The sequence below is a fragment of the Hemicordylus capensis genome, chromosome 5, assembly GCF_027244095.1.
Source record: "Hemicordylus capensis ecotype Gifberg chromosome 5, rHemCap1.1.pri, whole genome shotgun sequence".
NCBI classification, from domain to species: Eukaryota; Metazoa; Chordata; class Lepidosauria; order Squamata; family Cordylidae; genus Hemicordylus; species Hemicordylus capensis.
Genome location: NC_069661.1, coordinates 31,080,274 through 31,100,056, shown reverse-complemented (window position 1 = coordinate 31,100,056; position 19,783 = coordinate 31,080,274). Strand labels below are relative to the sequence as shown.

General features: G+C 41.4%; 1 protein-coding gene across 4 annotated transcripts; it reads left to right on the top strand.

The window, feature by feature from the left end:
* Positions 1 to 238: 238 nt before the first annotated feature.
* On the top strand, positions 239 to 19,346 carry TRMT10A (tRNA methyltransferase 10A). 4 transcript variants are annotated; one of them, XM_053258170.1, is made up of 8 exons: positions 239 to 355; positions 2,828 to 3,118; positions 4,575 to 4,737; positions 5,861 to 5,932; positions 10,316 to 10,390; positions 12,918 to 13,067; positions 14,787 to 14,892; positions 16,511 to 19,346. In XM_053258170.1, exons 2-8 carry the CDS (start codon positions 2,919 to 2,921, stop codon positions 16,699 to 16,701), a joined length of 957 nt encoding a protein of 318 aa, XP_053114145.1. In that variant the 5' UTR covers positions 239 to 355; positions 2,828 to 2,918; the 3' UTR covers positions 16,702 to 19,346. The 4 variants fall into 4 exon arrangements, with proteins under 4 accessions (XP_053114145.1, XP_053114146.1, XP_053114144.1 ...); XM_053258171.1 differs by having other exon boundaries at positions 292 to 349; XM_053258169.1 differs by lacking the exon at positions 239 to 355 and adding an exon at positions 387 to 491.
* Positions 19,347 to 19,783: the final 437 nt, after the last annotated feature.

Genomic DNA, 19,783 nt, shown 5'->3' with positions numbered 1-19,783 from the left:
AGGAGCCAAAAAAGGGCGGTGGGGTGAGGAGACAAAGAGGTACTCCTGGAGGTTGAAAAAGGATGCATAAGCTGCTCGGGACATAACCCGCACCAAGAAAGCGACTGTTAACGTTTGTAGCAGGCGCATAGCGTACAGCGGCGGGCGAGAAGAAAGCGCGGCCAACTTAATTGCCAAGGGGGCGGGGCTGAGGTTTAGCCCCGCCTCCTTCCATGAGGCGGGAGGGGGGGCTGGTTGTATCATCAGCGCGCGCCGGCTGCAGCCGCAGTTGCTGTCGTCATCAGCCGTGCGCGGCCGGGGAGAGCGACTTTCGCGACCGAAGTCTCCGTTAGTGACTGTTTCTACTCGTGTGCGTGTAAGTGGGGTGAAGTGGGGTGGGCTCGGTTCGTGCCCCGCCTTATTAGCTCCCCTGAGTAACTGCCATTCAGAAGCACATGCTGATCCTGAACTTGGAGGCTCTGTTTAGGTGTCCTTCTAACTAATAGCCTTCGGTATAGCTGCGCGCGCGCGCGTGTGTGTTTTTAAAGCAAACCTGTCATTTTTTAATGGATCGAATCCCCGTTTATTTTATCTGGGTTGGGTTGTAGACGTAAAATATCTCTCTCAGTCTTAATTTTCTATCTGGGCTTGCGCATAACCGCACTGCTAGTGTGTTTGGACAAACATGTAATTTTTTTAAAAATGCAACCCCCTTTTAAAGTTAGCTCAATCGTCATGGCAGTTGCCGGATCTCAGTTTGATTTAATTGACGCAAGATCTGTTTAAGCCGAAGCGTGCACTATTTGTCTCTTTTGATGCGAAGAGGGACCGGGTTGTGCCGATTTAAATGTGCTTAGTCACTATATTTTTTCTTTCCTAGTCCCTCAGCATTCATTCAGATGCTCTTTCCTGATTCCTTGGGGAAGAGAGCTTTTTGTTATCTAAATGTCAGAACAATTCATTAAAAAGATTTGAGTTTAGCAAAAAAAAAAAAATGCATAATATAATAGCCCACAGAAGTAGCTGTGTTAGTCTATTGAAAAAAGAGCTTTGACGCATCACAAAGACTAACAAATTTTATTACAATAAATGTGTATTTTCCAACAAGACTTAACAGATGTATTGTGGCAGAAGCTTTTGTGGGCCAGAAGGTTCTAGCCCATGAAAACATATGCTACAGTAAGCATGTTTTATCTTAATGGTTAATTTAGTGTAATTTATATGCCACCCTATCTGCATAAAATACATTCATATAACTTACAATAAGTAAAACTAAAGCAGTGATATTCAACAAAATCAGCACCTGCATGATGAAGCAGAGTAAAAATTATTCCAAGGTGCACACATTTATTTAAAAATATTCAACCATTTTCACTTATGCCCTAAACAGCTTGATTAGGGAGTAAAAACATCTGAGTTAAACAGAGTTTCAGAGTTAACTTGTGCTCCCATTTTTCAGCTTGGTTCACAAATCTGGTTTTGCTTTGTTTTAGTTTTAGGCTGAAGCTCTCATATCTGTGTTTCTGAAATCCATGAGTGTTGAAAGGCTATAGCTCTAGGGTGATGTCAGGAAAATATTTACACTGGCTATACAGACAAACTAGTCACACTAAGTTTAGCTAAATAATAGGGAAATAAATGTTCATTCACTTTTGCCCTGTTCTTGGGGCAGACCGGTAGTATTTCCACACTTAATTCTTTTGCTGTGGAATTATTTCTACCATTTGAGATCTGAGCCATCCGGGACTTCTTTCAGTTTGTTTTCTTGTGCTGTTATGACACATTCCAGATTTATCTTATGAAAGTTAGTAACTTGATTTTTCCTCTCCTACCCAAAATTTTATTTCCACCAATAACCCTGCAAATCTCTGAGGTTAGCTGTTACCCCTGCTAACTTGGCAAAGAGGCACCTTTTAACTTGGTGATTCTCTTTATTTAGCAGGAGGAGAGTAACTGGCCCTATCCACCCCCAGCACTGTACCTCCAGTGACTGTTGCTGTGTTTATCTTATGTTTCTTTTTAGATTGTGAGCCCTTTGGGGACAGGGATCTATCTTATTTATTTGTTATTTCTCTGTGTAAACCGCCCTGAGCCATTTTTGGAAAGGCGGTACAAAAATCGAATGAATGAATGAATGAAATACCATACTCCTCTAAAGAGCTTGACTAAACTCATGTATTTAGTAAGCCCAGTGTGAGAGACAGATTATTGTTCCAAGGTTGTTTAAACTGCAGTAGATATAGTGGCTATTTTGTGGTGTGTAAAATACAGAACAAGGTGCAATGTATATGGTCTCAGTTACTTCCTGACTGCCTGTCAGTTTGAGACACCTGCCCACCTTTTGACTTAACATTATTTCAAGTGGCAAATTTTCTCACCCTTGATCTTTTACTGCTGTTCATTCCTGATTTGAAGTTATAGTCTGTTTATAATATAATACTATAATGGGTTCTATTATTTCTTCCCTACCCTATGCATTAGTTACTTTAAAACTTAGTGCATACGTACAGTTCTTTAGGTGGAAAAAACATCACATTCCTAGGTATAAGTACTTTAAGCTTCCCACTGACTGGGGGCCAGTGTTCCCTCTAAGGTGTGTGCATGTGCATGCACTCACAAGTTTTTTGATGTCTGCTCAGTTAATCTTAGATCCCACTCAGGTTGAATCAGGAAGGCCCCACTCTGAAAGTGCATGTGCAAACACTGCCTTGATACTGCCGCCCAGTCCAAAACTCATTCTGCACAGAGATGAAAAAGATTAGAGGAAACACTGCTGGGGGCCTGTTACTATAATTCTAATGATAGGAATTTTTAGACACTTTTCTTAATGTTAAACATTCTGTTTTAGACCCAGCCTTGGAAATAGAAATTGTACAGAACATTGATCCTGTGATTTGTAGCATCTTCAGAGAAGAGCCAGTAACATTGTTGAAAAGCCCATGTCATCAGAAATGCCACCAGAAAACCTTGTGGTAACCAAGGTTCCTGATACAGAAGACAATATTAAATTTGGCATTGATCAGACAGAAACCAAGGAGTCTGCATTGGAAAAAATGGAGAATATTGAAGCTATGTCTAAGAAAAAAAGAAAGAAGCTAATGAGACAGAAACAGTGGGAAGAACAAAGAGATCTGCGCAGGTATGGCTTGTTTGTTTTTACATGGGCGTTGTGTGTGTGTGTGTGTGTGTGTGTGTATGTATATATGTGTGTGTGTGTGTATTCAGACTATGAATCATCTCCCAAGATTCTACCCAGGAAGAAACTGGAAGCAGTTTTCATGCTATATGCCCTCTGTGTCTCTTCTGTTCCCTCAGTAGAGGGAAGTGAACAAATAAATTAGGGAGATCTCATGTTTATTTAAATGCAGGATTTTTGAGTCAATATGATAAAACATAAGAAGCCACTACAACTTTTGTGAGTGTGGGTGTCTGATATTATGCTTCCCATGCATGTGACTACTCACCTTGAGCAGTTATTTGCCCATATAAGCTGGCAAAATTAGACCTGGTTCCTAATGAGAGTTGGGAAATGGAAGTGTGCGCTTGCGTGTGGACGTACACAGACACACGTACTTGAGTTTAAAACCATCCTCTTCAACCTTTCATCTATTAGTTAATGAGCCAGTCCCACTGGTACCATTTCCGGGGACGAATGCACACACTGGTTTTTGGCAGTGTCTACCCCCTGCGGATGGAAAATAAATGATAGCATTTTTGCATGTGCAACTTTCCCTGAGTTATCATCTCTTCTTTATCTCTATCCCCCATCACAATGTGGGTAAAATTGCAGTCATTTTTGCACAGAGCAAAGGGTTAGGACCAGGGTTAGGGTAACAATGAACAAATGGTTGTCCTCTCTCCTTAAGTAATCTTTGGAAAACATTCCTGCCAATTTTCATTTCCAACTTTTAAAAGCTTTTAAAACACCATTGCAAATGTGGCCAACTGTGCATGCAGGATGGTCAGGAGAATAAAAGCATGATGACGCACTGAAAGCATTGCAATACTATTGCCTGTTTTCCATCTCTCGGGGTGTAGATGATGTCAAAAATCACAATGAGCATTCATCCCCACAGATGGTACCTGCCACCCAGCTGGCTCATGTACTATATCTCTCCTGTGATAAGTACTCTGCCATGATGGTTTTCATTACTTATCAGTATGATTACTCCATTCCTTTCCAGCACTGAAGAGAGGCAAAATTAATTCAGGATTGTTATCCTTTTTTTCAGAGTGCCCAGGGTGGCTTACAGGCAGCATAAAAATACAAGTAAATTATAAAATCAGCAATAAGCCAATGTTATAAAACAGCAGGAAAACCAGTAATTACTGTTGCTATTTCGGCTACTGCTCTTCTACAGGGGAGGCACTGTTGCGATATTGTCAAAGGCTTTGACACAGCATTGGGGTAGGGCAAGCCGATCTTGGTGCTGCTGCAGCCAACTTAGCCTGCCAAATAGACATTGCCGAGGAATCCTTACCAATGATGTAGGCTGCAGTGGGTGGGTGCAGAAACTGGGCAGAATTCTGCTGGGCAGAGTCAGACATCATAAAATGCAGTGATATTTGGTTTCTTTAAACTCACAATATTTCAGGCAGAAACGTAAAGAAAAACGCTTGAAGAGAAAACTGGAGCGCCAGTCTCAGCTGGAATCAAATTGTGAAGGAAGTGTCCGAAAACATATACGTATGGATGTTGTTCCTAGTACCCTTCGCCTTATAATAGACTGCAGTTTTGACAGTTTAATGGAGTTAAAGGTAAGGAGCAACGTTTTCAGAGCCTGCGCTTGGTTTGTTTTCAGAGATTAGCATCCTTCCCCCCCACCCCCCACCCCGATTAATATAGAAGCTATGGCTGAATCTTTGTCAATTCAGCCTTAGAAAGAAGTTTTCAAGAAGTGGTTATTCCAGCCTCTATTGTCACTACTATAGAAAAACATCGAAACAAGGCAATTGAGATTAAAGCTAATGTAATCTGTTCTGTTTTTTATGAGGTAATGTGGGCAACATGTAACACTGCTCTTCTAGGAACACCACTAATGTCCAGTATACTTGGGAGGATTTCCACACAATTACCTGTAGATTGTTTTAGGATAGTTCATGAGACTTATGCCAAGAATATTCCTTTCTGTTCTTCTTGACATAATTCTGTTGCCTTCATTATATAATGGGAGTTGAAAACATCTGTAAAAGAAGTGCATTCTAATACTAGAAGAACTAATGCATCATTAGCAGCTTGAAGTCAAAACATGGCTCCTATCCTATGTATACGTACTCAAACTAAAGTTGCATTGACTTCAAGTAGCATAACATTGCAGCTTAGATATTTCCATTTAACTGGTTTGTGGATTTCCATTTAACAGGTTTGTTGACTTGGTAAATAACTGTGTTTTTTTAACATTTTATATCCCGCTCTTCCTCCAAGATGCCCAGAGCGGTGTACTACACACTTAGGTTTCTCTTCACAACAGCCCTGTGAAGTAGGTTAGGCTGAGAGAGAAGTGACTGGCCCAGAGTCACCCAGCTAGTCTCATGGCTGAATGGAGATTTGAACTGGGGTCTCCCCGGTCCTAGTCCAGCACTCTAAGCACTACACCACGCTGGCTCTTGTCTTGTAATTAAAGCAACAAGGTGTACCAAAGTAGAGCTCTTATTATAGTGGATGCATGTGATCTTTGGAAAAAGCAACTTATTGTAACATTTACATAGTTTCTTCATAATTGCTTCACATTTCATTCACAAATGTTCTATTCAGAAATAACCTTTTATCAGTTAAAAGTTTCCTTTCTCTCTCTTTAGCGTCTCTCTGAATCTCTTGGTTAAAGCATTTTGTGGTGCTTTCTCTGAAGGACAATATAAAAACAAATTGTGTTGTATACAGGATGTGAAGAAACTTCACAAGCAAATTCAGAGGTGTTATGCAGAAAACCGCAAAGCACTCCATCCCGTACAGGTATGTCACTGCAAATAGTTTCCTAATTATTGTACTCGGTCTGCTTAATGATGATACATGAGAGGCTGCTGAATGAAAATTATTCCCTGTAATAACAACAAACTGAGGTGGGTGAGTGCCTTTCAGTTTGAAAGCACAATGGGGCCACTCCGAAATAAGATAGTACAGGGGACTCTTGAGGCATGCAGTATTTATGTATGTATTATGTTTATATATCTTCAGTCATGAAGTGGTTTACAAACAAAAGTGATTAAATCATTTGTTAAACCTGACTAAAAAGATGTGCTTTCAAGGCCTTCTAAAGGCCACCAAAGATGTTAGTCCTTGTATCTCAACAGGGAGTTTGTTCCAGAGTTCAGAGGTGGCCACAAAGAGGGCCTAACCCCTGATTCAACAGCAAATGCAGGCAGACCTCCCCAGATGATCTTAATGGGTAGTGGGGATCATGCAGAAGTAGACATTCTCTAAGGTAACCTGGGCCCAAACTGTTTAGAGCTTTAGATAAGTTTGTAAATTAAAAGAAAAAGTAGTGGTGGGGGAGAGGGGTAACCTCAAACATCTTGCTGAGTATTGAGCATGCTCAGTGGTCTTAATTGATATGGAATGTTAGATATAAATTGAGAATAAAAAGCAGAACTGGGATTAAAGGAGGGATTGGTCTGTTTGATTTTAGGAATAGGGAGATGCAGCCTTTTGTTGCAGGTCCCACTAATAGTGAACTCAGCTGAGCTAGTGCCTATCAGTTTGGATGTGAATCAGGGCCATCCAAAAGTGGTTTCTACATTCTTGGGGGAATTTCAAGTAAGCAGAAGTAGATACAATTGTAAACAAAAAGAGAAATATTTTGTTTAAAAAGAAAATACAAACGACCCTTTGAGCTTCCAGGACTTGTGTGACACTCCTTTTTGGAAGCTTTCAGAATGTGCAGGCCATATAGAGATGAGATAAAATACTAAGCTCATCTCATTGTGTGGTGAGGGGGAACTACTGTGTTTCCTTCTGTCTTTGTTCATGGAGTGGGACATGCTGTTGCCGCCAGTTGCAGCAATGGTACAATCCTCGATTTCTTCATTTTGTTCTGTGGGCGGCTCCTATTCCTGCCTGGGGAGGGAAAAAATAAAAGGGCATAAAGAAACCAAAACTTGGGCAGGATATGTAGAGCTATAAAGCTTACAGTTGAGTCTAGTTTTGAACACAGTGTTTGGCTGTCAGTTGAAAAAGATACAGGAAAATGGAGGGGGCAGGGATTGACCACCTCAAGCCCTTATTTGCTTGTATTTATTTATTTGCATTTATATCACACTGTTCCTCAAAGGAGCCCAGAGCAGTGTACATGGTTGTGTTTATCCTCACAGCAACCTGTATAAGCTCTCTGCCCTTGTATAAGCTTGTGATCATAAGAATAATTTAGAGCAGGGCTGCCTAACTTTGGCCCTCTGGCTGCTATTGGACTCTAATTCCCATCATCCCTATTGGCCACTGTGTCTGGGACAGTGTTCCCTCTAATTTTTAAAGTCAGTGAGCAGAATGAGTTTTGTTCTGGGCGGCAATATCAAGGCAATGTGCGCACATGTGTATTATATGCCACTATAGATATACAACACGTGTGTGCACAAACACACACACATACTCCATAAATAAACATGTGAGGAAAGAAGTGTATTTTACAATTCTATTTATAAAATTGGATTTTCTCTTACTTACATTTCACATTTAAATATAATAAAAACAAGGAAGAAGCAAAGCTGAAAGATTTAAACCTAAAAAGGAGTATATACACTGCAAAGAATGGTCTCTTTTTGGACAGGAGGCCGATTCCTATTTGGAGCTTATTCAGTGAGACACACAACTTTACAACCTTATTCCATTTGTATGATAGGTTGTGCTTCTTCCAGACAGTATTTACTTCAGCAAAATAAGTATCAATAATCAAAAATATTAAATACAGGAACTTATATTTGATAAGATCCTATAAATATTTACTTATTATGATGAAGTAAATACAAGTTCCTGTATTTAATATTTTTGATTATTGATACTTATTTTGCTGAAGTAAATACTGTCTGGAAGGAGCACCACCTATCATACCACTGGAATAATGCTGTAAAGTTGTGTCTTACTAAGTAAGTTCCAAATAGGAATCTAACCCCTTTCCAAAAAGAAATTCTGTTTTAGGAACAACACTTATCAAAAATCATAAAAACATTTATCCATAGAGAAGAAAATCATGTCTTTGTAATTTTATATCCTTGAAAATATTATCACTGTCCTCCTAAAATTATTGAGTGTAGTTGTCTTGTTGTATATAAACAGTCACCTTACTTTCCATGTTCTTATCTGTGAGGACTTCCTGTATATGAAATGGTTTGTCTTCACCAAAAGCCCTAATAATAACTACACCATTAGACAATTCACTGGAACCTACATTAAATGGAATGGAACTCATACTACACATTTCTTGTTATTTTCTCAAAGAATCACATTTTCTGAGTGATCCAGCTGGGAAGAAGGCAACATTTTCTTTCATTTTATAAGCAACAGAGACCTCACAGTATTCCAGAGACAAGAAGCAAGCATGTGTGGCAAGGTGTTACAGCCCAGTTTTTTCTAAAAGCAGCATCTTCCTATGTGGGGTTCGCCTCTTTATCCTGACATGGCCTTTTGGTTACCCCACTATGACAAGAGGGGAACAAGGGGCTTTGCAAGCAGGTAATGCTAGGAAAGAGAACAAGAGCAAGAACAATGGGGAGGAAAGGCAGACAAGAAGAAGGTCAGAAAAAGACAGCAGAGAAGGATGAAGAAGGGGGGAAAGGGTGGGTGGGAAGAGGGATCAAAGAGAGATCTGGAATTAGGATGGAAATACATAATGATGAGAGAAGGCGGCGGGAGTGGGGGGGAGAGCCCAAACAGGAGAGCGCTGTGAATGTTGCAGTGGGACACACAGGAGGGCAAGGGGTAGTTAGGGTCCAAGGAGGAGTCCAAAGGGTCAAAACAGTAGCCAGAAACCATGCCCCAGATTCTGACTCCAGAGGAGTCCCATAAGGGTCAAGGACAACTCAGGACAAACAAGAGAGACTGCTACAGCAGCTCTCGGTAAAGTAAACCAGTGATTAGGGATGTGCACAGAACTGGTTCCAGAAAAAGATTGCCGAATTGGTTCGAAGAGCCAGTTTTGGGGCGGGAGGCTGCTTTAAGGCTTGGGGAGGGTGTCCTTATCTCCCCTGCTGCGATTCCCACGTATGCTGGCCACTTCTGGTATTATGCTGACTGGGGCAGCAAGAAGGTACTCAGCTGCCTCGTGTCAGTGGTTTTGGCAACAGTGTCGGTGTGGGAAACACGGTGGGGTAGGTAAGGACACCCTCCCCGCATCTTAAAGCAACCACCTCCCAAGAGTGCACGGAACTGGTTCCATGCACATCCTTACCAGTGACTGTGCCCCAAACTCTTACTGTGCCCCAAACTCTTACTTGTCCCTTATGGAGTACCATAAGGGACAAGGGGCAGAGACAGACAAAGAAGGAAAAACTGTTAGGAGCTAACAGTAACACCGGAAATAGTAACTACCATAAATAAAACCAAATACAAGAGCAAACAAAGCCAAGTCAAAAGAGAGATGAGGAAGAGAAAGCCTTGCAAAGGGGGCTGGGCACGAGGGAGACCTGACAGAGGGTGGCTGCTCGGCTCTAGTCGACTGCAGCTCCTGCCTCGTTCTCTCTTGCCTTAAGCATAGTCTGTGCCGCGTCTGAGGATGGCATCATGTGCGTGGTGTGAGTGCACACACAACACAGGAGCAGCCCGAATGGCAGGTGGAAGCAGCTTTCTGCTTGGCAGCCTCGCCGCCTGTACTGAGCCTGGCTGGATTGGGCTGCACTGCCCCGCCGTTGCTTGGGATTCAGGAGTGGCACTTGCAGGAGAGAGCCAATGCAGCGGATGGGGAAATATGGCATTGGGGAAGGGTGGGAGGGGGAAGTTGAAGCAGCCATCCTAGCTTGGGGAGACTGTGCAGCATCTGGAATTGACTGAGCTAAACCTCTGTGTGTGCACGCTCAGCTTAGAGGGAATAGTGGTCTGGGGATGATGGGAGTTGTAGTCCAACAGCAGCTGGATGGCTAAAGTTGTACAGCTCCGTTTTAGAGTGTTGACTACTCTTCCCCCCCGCCCACAGTGTCTTGGTCCAAAATATATCCAATCTGTATAATCCTTTTGATCCTCCAATTTTAGTTTACTCTCAAATAGATTTATTGTTTAAAAGAACAAACTCATTTGAACACTTCAAAAATAACATTTGTTCATGGAAAGAGGCCAGAAGAATTGGTATCTAATTAGGAGTTGCATCCTAGCAATGGAGATTGTATGCTTCAGTTGCCTTTTTGTCTTCCAAAGTTCTACTTGACCAGCCATGGAGGCCTCCTGAAGGACAACATGAATGAAACTGACAAAGGATGGGTGAATTGGAAGGTACTATCCACTTCAGTGTATGCTCTAACTAAATATTGTCATGGCAAACTTCATCCTCAGCATTTTGTAACTTCCTATTAAAGGAAAGCCTATAGGCTTCTTGTGGAGACATTTGGAAAAACAACACATCTTAACCTTCAGAAGATCCCAAAACCAGGGATTCAAGAAGGAGGGGGAAAAATCACACCACTTTGTATTCAGTGTTATACAACTCCTGTGTTCCAGATCAGGCTCAGGCTTAATGAGGTTAAGTGCCCTGTGGTGTTTCATCCACCATCCCCTCATAATATTGCTTAAAATTTCAGTTTATACTCATATAAACCTGTAGAGGTATTGACAAGCCCTGTTGCGTTTCATGGAAACTGAAAATACTATACACCTATGGAGCTAGGGGTCAAAGAGACCCCACAAAATGCACTTGTAATAATATAATCACTTTTTCATAGGGATGTGGGGAAGGTTTCACCAGCAAAACGTTTCAACTCAAAACAGGCCACTTGGAGTGTTTTGAGCTTGAAACAGAACACCCTTTAAATAAATGAAGCAGGAATGGTACGGTAGCAGTATATTAAAGAGCTAATCCCGGTGTGTTTTGAGTAACGTGATTCTTCAGGAGAAGTGGTATACAAAGCAGAATACTTGACTTGTAAGCAGCTTAGCTGCATAGGATCCTATTGGGGTTTGGGGAAAAGGTTAAAAATTTGTTTAATATCATCTGCTTATCCATTTCTTTTGTGGATTGGTTAGTGGGTAGCACCCATCATGCTCTACCACACAACCCAAGTTGGTGTCCCTAAGAGCTACCTATGGGGAGCAATGGGGTGTTTTTTGAGTTCCCCATTGTTCCCTGTGGCTGAAACACTCAATGTTTTGAGTTGTTCCATCAAAACAGCCGGCTTGACCGCTGTTTTAATGGAATGTTTTTGCCGTTTTGCGTTTCATTTCGAACTCGAAAACGGAACACAATCCATTTCATGCACATTCTTGCTTTTTATGTCTATAGATGCTTAGACCAGAACCTATTTCTTCAATTTCTTGTTGGAATGTAGAGGCTGAACACACAATATAGTTTCTGTATTCATAACAGTGTTCAGTTTCCTCAATATCTGTGCAGATGGTTTTGGGATTAACTAGTACTCCCAGTATTAACCAACTCTTCTACAAACTTGATTTGTAGTAGCATGTTTTTCATAGATAGAACCTTTTTTCCCCTTTCCCTTTTGGTTTAATATAATAACTTAAATTGTGTGGGGTTTTTTAGTTTCTTTTGATTTTCTTTCTCTCTCTCTCTCTTGTTCAAATTTTTCTGTTTAAATTCATATCACCAAGACTGGGATTAGACATTGAAATTAATGTTTCTGGATTTTTTAAAATTTACAAAAAAATACCTCTTGGAGTGGGGACACTTTTCTTGTGAGCTATTGGAACCAGTTATTTAATGAATAGCTCCTTGCAGATTTCATGTTGCACAAGTGTAACTAATTGAGCATTGGCATATGCCCAGCCCCACTGCATTTGCAAACCTGTGCAAGGAAGCCAGATTAGCACATCCCAGCAGATCAACTTTCTGGCACCTCACAATGAAGGCTTATCAGGTGACCCTTCTAATTTCTGCACATAAAGATTACCTCTAGACTAAGTATCTGGAAGGCTTGATAAAAACAGTCAAAGCTCCAGAAGGATTCTGAGATCACCCTGGCCATCTGGTTAGACTGCATTGGACAGTATCGCAGATGTTGGATAGTATGCAAAAATGCTTTTCAGGTATTGCCACTGTTTAGTTTATTTGTTGCATTTATATGCAACCTTTTTGTCATAGGAACATAGGGAGCTATCTTATACCAAGTTAGACTATGTCCATCTAGTTCGGTATTGTCTTCCCAGACTGGCAGTGGCTTTTCCAAAGTTAAGGTTACAGGTGGGAGTCTCTCAGCCCTATCTTGGAGATGCCAGGGAGGGAACTTGGAACCTTCAGGCAAGCATGCAGAGGCTCTTCCCTGACTAGCCCCGTCCCCTGAGGGGAATATCTTACAGTGCTCACATGTAGTCTCCCATTCACATGCAACCAGGGTGGACCCTACTTAATAAAAGGGACAATTTATGCTTGCTACCACAAGACCAGCTCTAGAGATCTCAAGGTGGTTAACAGTATCAATAAGAACATTGTGTGTTTGGGTTGGGTTTTTTAAGCCCTCATCCCCTGGTGCTGCATATGCAACTTGTTTCCAGTAGAAATGATGTTGCACAACTTCAGGTGTACAGCTTTAAGTAGATGTACAACTGCCTACTTGCACAACACTGCCAGTCACGTGCACAGCAGTGCCGACTGACAGGCAATGCCAGTGTTGCATTGCACATCATGTCACTATGTGATATTTTCTTAGTAATACTTCAGCCTATGCTGGCTGCTTACCCACAATTCAGGTATTAATTCAGAATCTGTCCAGTGAGAAAATACTCAGATCAGTTCTGTATTCTTGGATGTTTGGATAACTCACTGATTTTTTTTAAACGTTCTGTATTAAAGGATATCCATATTAAATCGGAGCATTACAGTGAATTTATGAAGAAAGAAGATCTGGTGTACCTTACATCAGACTCTCCTGACGTCCTGAATGAACTGGATGAGACCAAAGCCTATGTCATTGGTGGGTTGGTGGACCACAATCATCACAAGGTAGATCACTATGTCATTCCGATGCATACTTGAGAGTAAGCCCTGTTGAACTCGATGATAGTTACTTATGAGTAAACATGCATAGGATCACATTGACAACATTCTCTTTAATTGTATTTTGTGCTATACTTCCATTTTATCAGGCAGGCAAGCAGGTTGCTGCTTTCCTAGTAAATCTATGGAAACATCAACTTCCAGGCAAGAAGTAGATCTTTCATCCCTAGGACAATTCCTCATTGAATGCTTTGAGACTCAACAGCAAGCATCCTGTCAAATCCTTAAATGGCACTGGAGTAAGGGCTTGCTTCTTCCCACCTCTGTCTCCCCTCATATTGCAGCCTGTACATGGTGAATGCAAATGCTCGTTGAGAATGCTAAGAAGCCTGCACTTGCATATCACATTTACACGGGAGTGGAAAGAAAAAGAAGTTGAGATGCTAAATGTACCTCAGCTGCCACATAAATAGTGTGTTGGCATGGAAGAGGAGAGGAAAAGGCGAAGTATTGAAGAAGGGGACTAGTATCTGACAAAGCATGGTGTGATGTGTTCACAATGAGAGAACCATCTCTGTGACAGTTCTCATGAAAGAAAGGTTTGAGAGGAGTTCAGAATAGCAGCATGTGTTTTTCAGGAATGGTGTGTGTGTGTGTGTGTGTGTTTGCCTTACAACACCGTTCCTGATGGGAACTTGTGTATCTACTACTTGGGCTGCAGTATGATCCCTAAAACAGCAAAAGCAGTGTCAGCAATGTATTTGTGGCTGCCAGATCTATTAGCAGAACATCCTCTGATTCGGTTATTTTTAAGCATGTTTATTGCAGTATATTGCTAATGATTAACTAAGAATAGACTCTGTAATGTCATCCCTGGTGTTTTATACCACAAGTAGCGAGCTACATATAAGCTAAAGAAAAATATATAGAATGTGCAAATAGGATAAGTTTGTTGAATTTATACCGCCCAAAACTTGTGTCTCTGGGCGGTTTACAACAGAATAAAAACAAAGTAAAACATTCATTAAGACAAAAATGTGGAGGGGGGGAACACACACATTACAACAATTTAAAAATTTTAAAATAATACTTTAAAATAGCAGAATGGCAGTAATGCTGGGGATCCTCCTGCTGTTTCTTTAGAAAGCTCTGAGTAGATTACATGAATCTTCCTCTATCAGGCCCAGATAGGACTTCACCAGTACTATAGTGTTAGAAGCTCCCACAAATAGTTGCTGGACCAACATATTATTTGTTTATTCATTCATCTTCTTCATCATCATCACTCTTTGGTTCTTTGGGAATGTTTTGCTTTGTGTTTATCCTTTTTGGTGTGAGCAACTGATTCTTTGTATTAAGAGGGTTGGAGTTGGAAAGAAAAATGAAGCAAGGAGGAATAACTGAGGCTGAAATGGGTAGGCAGAGTAAAATGGAGTTAGGTTGTACAACAAATAAGCACACATACCAAATTTCTATTCTCTTTTGATGTAAATTGCTTTGAGAACTTTCTGTTGAAATGCAGTCTATAAGTAATAGTAATTGCAGTATATTGTAATATAGTTCATAAAGCAGAAATGAAACTTGTTTAATCATAAAACCTAACCATTTCTCTGAAGTCAGATAAGACAATAAGAATTCTTAAAGTTCTTAGAAACACTCTGATAAATGTACACATCTGATCAACAGTGACGAATAGGGTAAAGATTCCCTGTGTTTTCCTTGCAGGGAATCACATACAAAAGAGCACAAGAACAGGGTATAAGTCATGCACAGCTTCCACTGGGGATCTTTGTGAAAATGAACAGCAGGAAAGTTCTAGCAGTGAATCATGGTAAGTAAGGAAGGGGTTTTTTTTTAAGTTGCAGAACAAGTACATGAAGATGTTAAAATATACTGAAAGGTGCACCATGAGTAGTACTTGAATTTTATCCCACTCCGCCCCACACATCTTATTTAAAAGTGGTTGGCTGGCTTGTGGGAGGGCCTCTGTACATGTTTGTGTCAATCACCTGTTCTCTTACGATGCTAGATGTATTATTGACTTACCCTCCTATTCTTGATTAACTCTGTTGATCCTTTTCAAATGAGTACCTAGGAGTAAACACTGTAGCTGTGTTAGTGTAGCTACTACAGGCTACATAGATGCCTGCATGTGACAGAGATTATGACCTTCATCACTCACATCTCAGTGGTTTGGCTCTTCACATCTCAGTGGAAGTGCCATCTGGTGAGGCTGCAGTGGAAGGGAAGCAGACCAAACCAGGCCTAATATTTTGGCCCCTTGAAGCTTCTCTTTCTTCATTTCCCACCCCCAGAAATACTGACTGGAACCAGCAGGGGACAAGAGACAAGCCTCTCTTCTTCCACTTCATGAGGGAGCAAGCAATGGTCTTCAGCTGCCTGACTTTTAAAATGATGGGGTGTCTTTCCTTTCCCATGGAGTCCAGGAAATGGTGCAGGTGCTCCTAGGATTTCTAGTCTTTTCTGAAGCTGGGGTCATTTTCTCATAGAAAAGCGAGCCCTTGAAGCAGGGCTGAGTCTAATAGGAATTCCTCGGAAGCCCCAAAGTAGTCCCCAAAGGGAAGCAGGGCTGCTTTGCACAGGCCTCACATTGGCTTTGTTGAAAGCAAGTGAAGCTTCCTCAGCAGGCAGCTAGACCTGCTGTCCTTTCTCTGTTTCCCTGAAATACCATGTGCTGTGAGATGCATTATTACTGAAATGTTGTGTACTGTAACACTTCCTGTTGGTTATGTGGCTGATGAGGAATATGTGTGCACTACTCTGCGGCATCATTTTTTTCACCAGTAGACATTAGTTGTAATGTCTGATTAGAATGATCATCAGTTAGCATTCCTGAACTGAGCAGAGGGTAGGACTAGAAAATCTCTTAAGGGCCCTCCAGACTCTAGAATTCTTTACTTAATGCCTGGTTATCATTTCCAGCTCTTTCTCTTACAGAATATATCTATCTGCAGAATTAAGTTTTTACCATTTTTTGAACTTCTAATTGTATTACTTGTGCGTGTCCATTTGTGTTTAGCATATTTGTTGTCGCATCGTTGGTACCGGTTTTCCTCTCTCTTTTCGGGAAGAGTACACACGGCTTAAAAAATTCAATTAATTGTTTAAGGGGTTTTCTGGATTGTGGCTTTAAATGCTGCATCAAAATTATGCAGTTCAGCAGAGCTAGGAAACATTAGGGGAACCTTGGTAGCTCTTCCCTTCAGCAACTGAATGCCGTGAATGGTGACTGGAAATGCTGTATGTTAGGTCAAATATTACCTTTTTTGTAGTCCTTTAATTGTTGAGCCTTGGTATGTACAGCAAATTACTTTGTTGTTGCTGAAGTTATGATTTCGTTTATTGCTTGAATTAATCTCCGAGTGTATCAAAAAGACACTTCCATTTTGTTCTTGGAAGAGTATGTGATCTTCCTCTCTTGGTTGCAGTGTTTGAGATCATTCTTGCCTACTTGGAAAAGAGAGACTGGAAGGAGGCATTTTTCACTGTCTTGCCACAACGGAAAGGAGCCAAATCTCTGAATGAGACAACTGAAGCTTCTGCATGCAACAAGGCACAAGAGTCAGAACTGGTTCAAGATGCAGCCGCAGATAGACTAAGCTCCAGTGGATGCAAATAGGCATGGAAGGGCCTCGGAAGGCAAGGACTGGGAGCTGAATGAATCCACAGGAAGAGTATATCGTTCTGGTGGTTGGAAACTGGCTATTTCAAGCACGGAACGTGTTGCCATATCTTGACTGTATATTTACTTTTAAAATATTTGATTTTAGTAGCTTTTGAATGGACTAAAAGGCAGTTGCAGAGACCTTTATGTTTCCCAAGGAAGCAGATATTTATTTTCCCCTAAATATCATTATCATTTACCAAGCAGTTACTCCTGCTCCTCCCATCCCTGGTCTGAAGCTAGGAACACACAATGTTTGTTATGGCTTGACCAGAACATGCATGCAACTTTTGATTTGTTCCTATTCTGGGTGTTATACTCAAACCTGCTCTTCTCTCCATCCATAATTGGTGACAATTTAGCAGTCTGGTCTTCTGATTTTTGTTTTGGCAAAAGCATAACAAGTTCCACTTGGATTTGTAATGTGGATTTTTCTGTCTGCGGGGGGAGACTTTTTCCCTTTCTATTTTTATCGTAATACAGCACCCTCCTAATTCTGGGTATAGATATTAAATTAGACATATTGGGTCAGCACTGAGATTCCTTCTACAGGTCAACTCTGATTGATGGCCTTGCTGCAAAGTAGCACATTTTGAGTACATTTAAAATGGTACCGTTGGAGCCTGTTTTCTACTTTTGCAGCCTGTACGGCACCTGGGCCAGTTCCCAGGAGAAGCCATGTTAAGTCAAATTTTATTTACGGTCCTAGACCAAACAAGAGAAGCCATGTGGATTGGAGTAAGATCTGTTGTATGTGCTCCTCCATCATGGCTTGGGATTTCTCACTTTCATTGCGGTGCTGAAAATGTAATGTAAGAAAGGGCCCAAAGTGCCTCTGTAATTTGGCTGGCAGTTGTGACATAGTGGCAAGCTTTTGTCACAATTTGCATTCACTTCCTTTACAGGCAAGTATATTAAACTACTGTGTCTTGATGCTGGGACCTAAGGAAACATTGAATATATAAAGGGTTTCAGTTTTCAGGAGATCAGAATTAGGGATGTGCACGGAACTTGTGACTGTCAATTCGAAGGTGGAGGGGATAACTTTAAGGACGGGAGAGTGCTCCCCCCCCCGCTGCTGCCACATTTCCCCAGCTGGCACTGTCATTGAAATCGGTCCAGAACGGCAGCAGTGTATCTTGCCGCCCCAGTATGTTGCGGACCAGAAGTGTCCGCTGCGACGTGTGCACGTGCAGTGGACACTTCCAGCCATTTCCGGTCCGCAACATACCAGGGTGACAAGGAGGTACACTGCTGCCCCATGGGACTGATTTTAATGACAGCGCTGGTGGGGGAAATGCAACGCAGGTGGTGGTAAGAGCACCCTCCCTAGTCCTTAAAGTCAACCACCCCACCTTTGAACTGCCGGACTTTTGAACCGGTTCAGAGGCAGTGTTCCCTGTAAGAGGGATTTGCAGATGATGATGACTACAACTCCCATAATCCCCAGGCAAAGGCCATTGCAGCTGGGCATTCTGGGAGTTGTAATCAACAACATCTGTGCATCCCTCTTACAGGGAATACTGTCTGAAGGTCCATAAACGGCTTCCGAACCAGTTCTGTGCACATCCCTAATTGGGATTACTGTAAATTTCACTCTATAGCAACACTTTGTTATGATCTAGCCAAATCTAAGCCCTTTTGAGTCCCATTCATTTCAGTGAGTGTCCCGCATCATTATTATTATTATTTATTTGATTTCCCGCATGTGCTGAAATTAATGGGATTTAAATATGGTTACACTTTGGCTACAGTGTAACTATCCAGTTTTAAAAGTTGGTCACATAAAATACAATGGACTGTGTACTGTTCATTAAAACAGTAGTGTCTTGTCCTAATGGTACGGCAATCAACGTTTCTTATTTTAGTAGCTCCTACTTCTTTTTGCCAATAAACCAATATCTTGAGCAGCAAATCTACAAGTGTTATAATGGTAGATCTACAGGTTACAAATATTTAACCTGAAGAATGAATTTGCAAAGTCAATAGAGTTGTGTAGATCTTATTTGCATGTCGGTGCCTTCCTGAAAGTGGAAGCCTCTCCGTTTCCTCCAGGTGACCATTGTATCGAAGTTGTATGATTCTGGAACATTCCAAACTATTTCTCTTGGTTGAATAACTACTAGTTAGCTTTAGCAGAAATGTAAAACTGAAAGCAAGGAGGGACTGAGGGCATAGAGCTGCTAAAGGGGAATTTTTCAGTACTTGCCTCTTGAAGTTGGGTTTTCCCATTCCAAGTACAAGACTGAGTATGCTACACCACATTGGCTGCCATTTATAAGAAGCCTCACACAAGTGTAGTTGGCGGGGAAAAGTAATGGCACATTTTCCAATAACAGAATACCATAAGTGTTGCTACTAGACAGAACTGTCTTGCCTAGATGTTGGCAGCTACACTCCATCCACAACAGGACTGATTCCACTTATGCCTTTTAGTCCAAAACCACCCAAACCATGGTCTATCTTGGTTTAAAAAGTAATCCTGAAATGCTCATGGCTGTTGCTTTATCCCCGGTTTCTCTCTAGTCTTACTAGAGAATGGTTGATTGCACCTCCAATAACGCTGTGAATATTGTTCAATACACAGATTTTCATGTTAATCTTCATGTTTCAGGGAACTAGCCAAAATGCCAATGACAAGTTAATAGCTCCCAAGAGTGAGTTGTATAAATATGTGCTCAGGAATATCAGGTTGCAGTCTGGGCACTTTCATGTTCAGTTTTGACATGGATGTACGACTGTTTAAATTAGTGTATCTGAGTCTTTTCAGTGCCTCAGACAGCCAGGATCCTGAAGACTGCAGACTCAGCTGTTAGGGTCTGAGCGGGGAGAGATTGAAGATGGGCGATATCACTTTCTCAGAGTACAATGATATGTGGCCACCTCGCCAGATATAGTCTGGGGTATCTCTCCTTTCTGTACTTGGACTTGTTTTGGTTGTGCTACTTTTGGTGGAGGGCTCAAGTCAGCAAAAGAGCAGGTGCGTATGGGTATTGGGTGGAAGGGGAATTGGAGGGCATAGGCATTATTTTTCCTT

Excerpts from the sequence above, each read along its gene's own strand:
- TRMT10A (XM_053258170.1), top strand. The coding sequence starts at position 2,919 with ATGTCATCAGAAATGCCACCAGAAAACCTTGTGGTAACCAAGGTTCCT. Across the intron at positions 5,933-10,315 it reads AAGCACTCCATCCCGTACAG|TTCTACTTGACCAGCCATGG; the intron begins GTATGTCACTGC and ends TGTCTTCCAAAG. Across the intron at positions 10,391-12,917 it reads AAGGATGGGTGAATTGGAAG|GATATCCATATTAAATCGGA; the intron begins GTACTATCCACT and ends TCTGTATTAAAG.